The 1,584-nt window shown below is 43.8% G+C and overlaps 1 protein-coding gene across 1 annotated transcript; it reads left to right on the top strand.

Moving 5' to 3' along the window:
* Positions 1-262: 262 nt before the first annotated feature.
* LOC127811849 (protein FANTASTIC FOUR 3) lies at positions 263-1,496 on the top strand. Its single transcript, XM_052352035.1, has one exon. The coding sequence runs from the start codon at positions 453-455 to the stop codon at positions 1,323-1,325; it is 873 nt and encodes a 290-aa protein (XP_052207995.1). The 5' UTR covers positions 263-452; the 3' UTR covers positions 1,326-1,496.
* Positions 1,497-1,584: the final 88 nt, after the last annotated feature.

Genomic DNA, 1,584 nt, shown 5'->3' with positions numbered 1-1,584 from the left:
TAATTAATAAAACTTGATGATAATATATAGTCCATTCCATTCGTCCCTTAAAACATGAAAGCAGAATCACATGATCAGGATGGACCATATCAGAACCTAGAAGGAGCCATTGAGTATAATATTCTCTTTTTATTAAAGACTTTATTATTCTACTCTTATCTACTCCACTAATTACCTAATAAAAGAAATTTGTGTAAAAATATCGTCTCGGGGTTGTATATATATATATGCCTGCGCCCTTCTTTTGTAGTGCGTGGCGGTTTAGGAATTGTATAATTCAAGTGGTCTCAAAAGACCTCCCCTCTGTCTCTCTCTCTCTCTCAGAGTAAACCTTCAATGGCACTTCTGAGAGATACAAATTCAAACCCTCCTCCCCACTTATCCACCATGTTCAATCTCTTATAGCTCTCTCTCTCGCTCTCTCTCTCTCTCTCTCGCTCTCTCACAGAGCCATGTCTACAGTTGTCTTCCAAGGCTTCCAATCTTATCTGGATCCCCAGCTTATAGAGACCAGAACTCTCAGGCTAAAGCTCGCCATGCCAATTAGCTCCGGCAACGAGCTCCTGCCGGACAGCCGCAGCTTAACGCCAGATTCCGGCGGCTGGGCTTTCCTCCAGACTCTCTCCACCACAGCCAATTCCCAAGAAAGCTCGTACGTTCATCCAATGACCAAGCAATCTTCGTCCCCTCTCAGCGGCAAGAGCCTGGAGCTCTGGACGGAGAATCTTGGCAGCGAAACCGGCTCAGAAATCGGCGAAAGCTCCAGCCTTTGGCTGTCTTCTTCGCCGGACAATAATTCAAAGGTTGAAGGGGCTGAACCTGTGAAGGAGCTGCAACATTCGAAGTCCGCGCAATGCGGGAAAAAAGCGAGTCCCACTCCAGCTTTTCCTCCGCCATTGACGACCATAACCGGCACCGGCGGTTCCATTCAGTTCATGCCCCACCGGGAAGGTGGCAGATTGGTAATCAAAGCATTGCAGGCCCCGTCGCCGCAGCCTTATTTTCAGACCGAGAGGAGTCATGGCCGCCTCAGGCTAAGCTTTTGGAGAGATTACTGCAGTAGTACTAGTGCTTTGGACTTGGAAGAAGAAGATAGTACCAATATTGACGAAGATGGTGACATGGAAGAAGAGGGAGAAGAAGAAGCAGAAGAAGAAGGAGGAGAAGAAGAAGAAGAAGAAGGAGAAGAAGAAGAAGAAGAAGAAGAAGAAAGTGAATGGAAGGTGGGAATGGAGAAGATTCAAAGGGGAAAGAGGTGCATAGAAGGTGGGAATGGCAATAAGAACCTATGCAATTGGGAGGCTTTCTGGGTAGCTACTTCATGAAATCGTTTTCATTCTTTGTAGCTCTTCCATAATATTAATTCCATCATCCAGTATTTATTAATTTACACTTCTTTCTTTTAATTAATTGTCCTCTCTTAATTTGCCCCACATTTTCTCCTTTAGATTTTCATTAAATGGCGGGTACAATTGATGACCTTTCATAATTGTTAGATCCCACCATATGAGACCATCACTAATTAATTAATATTCTCAATTTCACATGCTTAATTGCCTATGTCATCTAATGTATTATATTATA

Source organism: Diospyros lotus, chromosome 10 (assembly GCF_014633365.1).
Source record: "Diospyros lotus cultivar Yz01 chromosome 10, ASM1463336v1, whole genome shotgun sequence".
Lineage (NCBI taxonomy): Eukaryota > Viridiplantae > Streptophyta > Magnoliopsida > Ericales > Ebenaceae > Diospyros > Diospyros lotus.
This window is presented reverse-complemented; position numbering and strand designations above follow the sequence as displayed.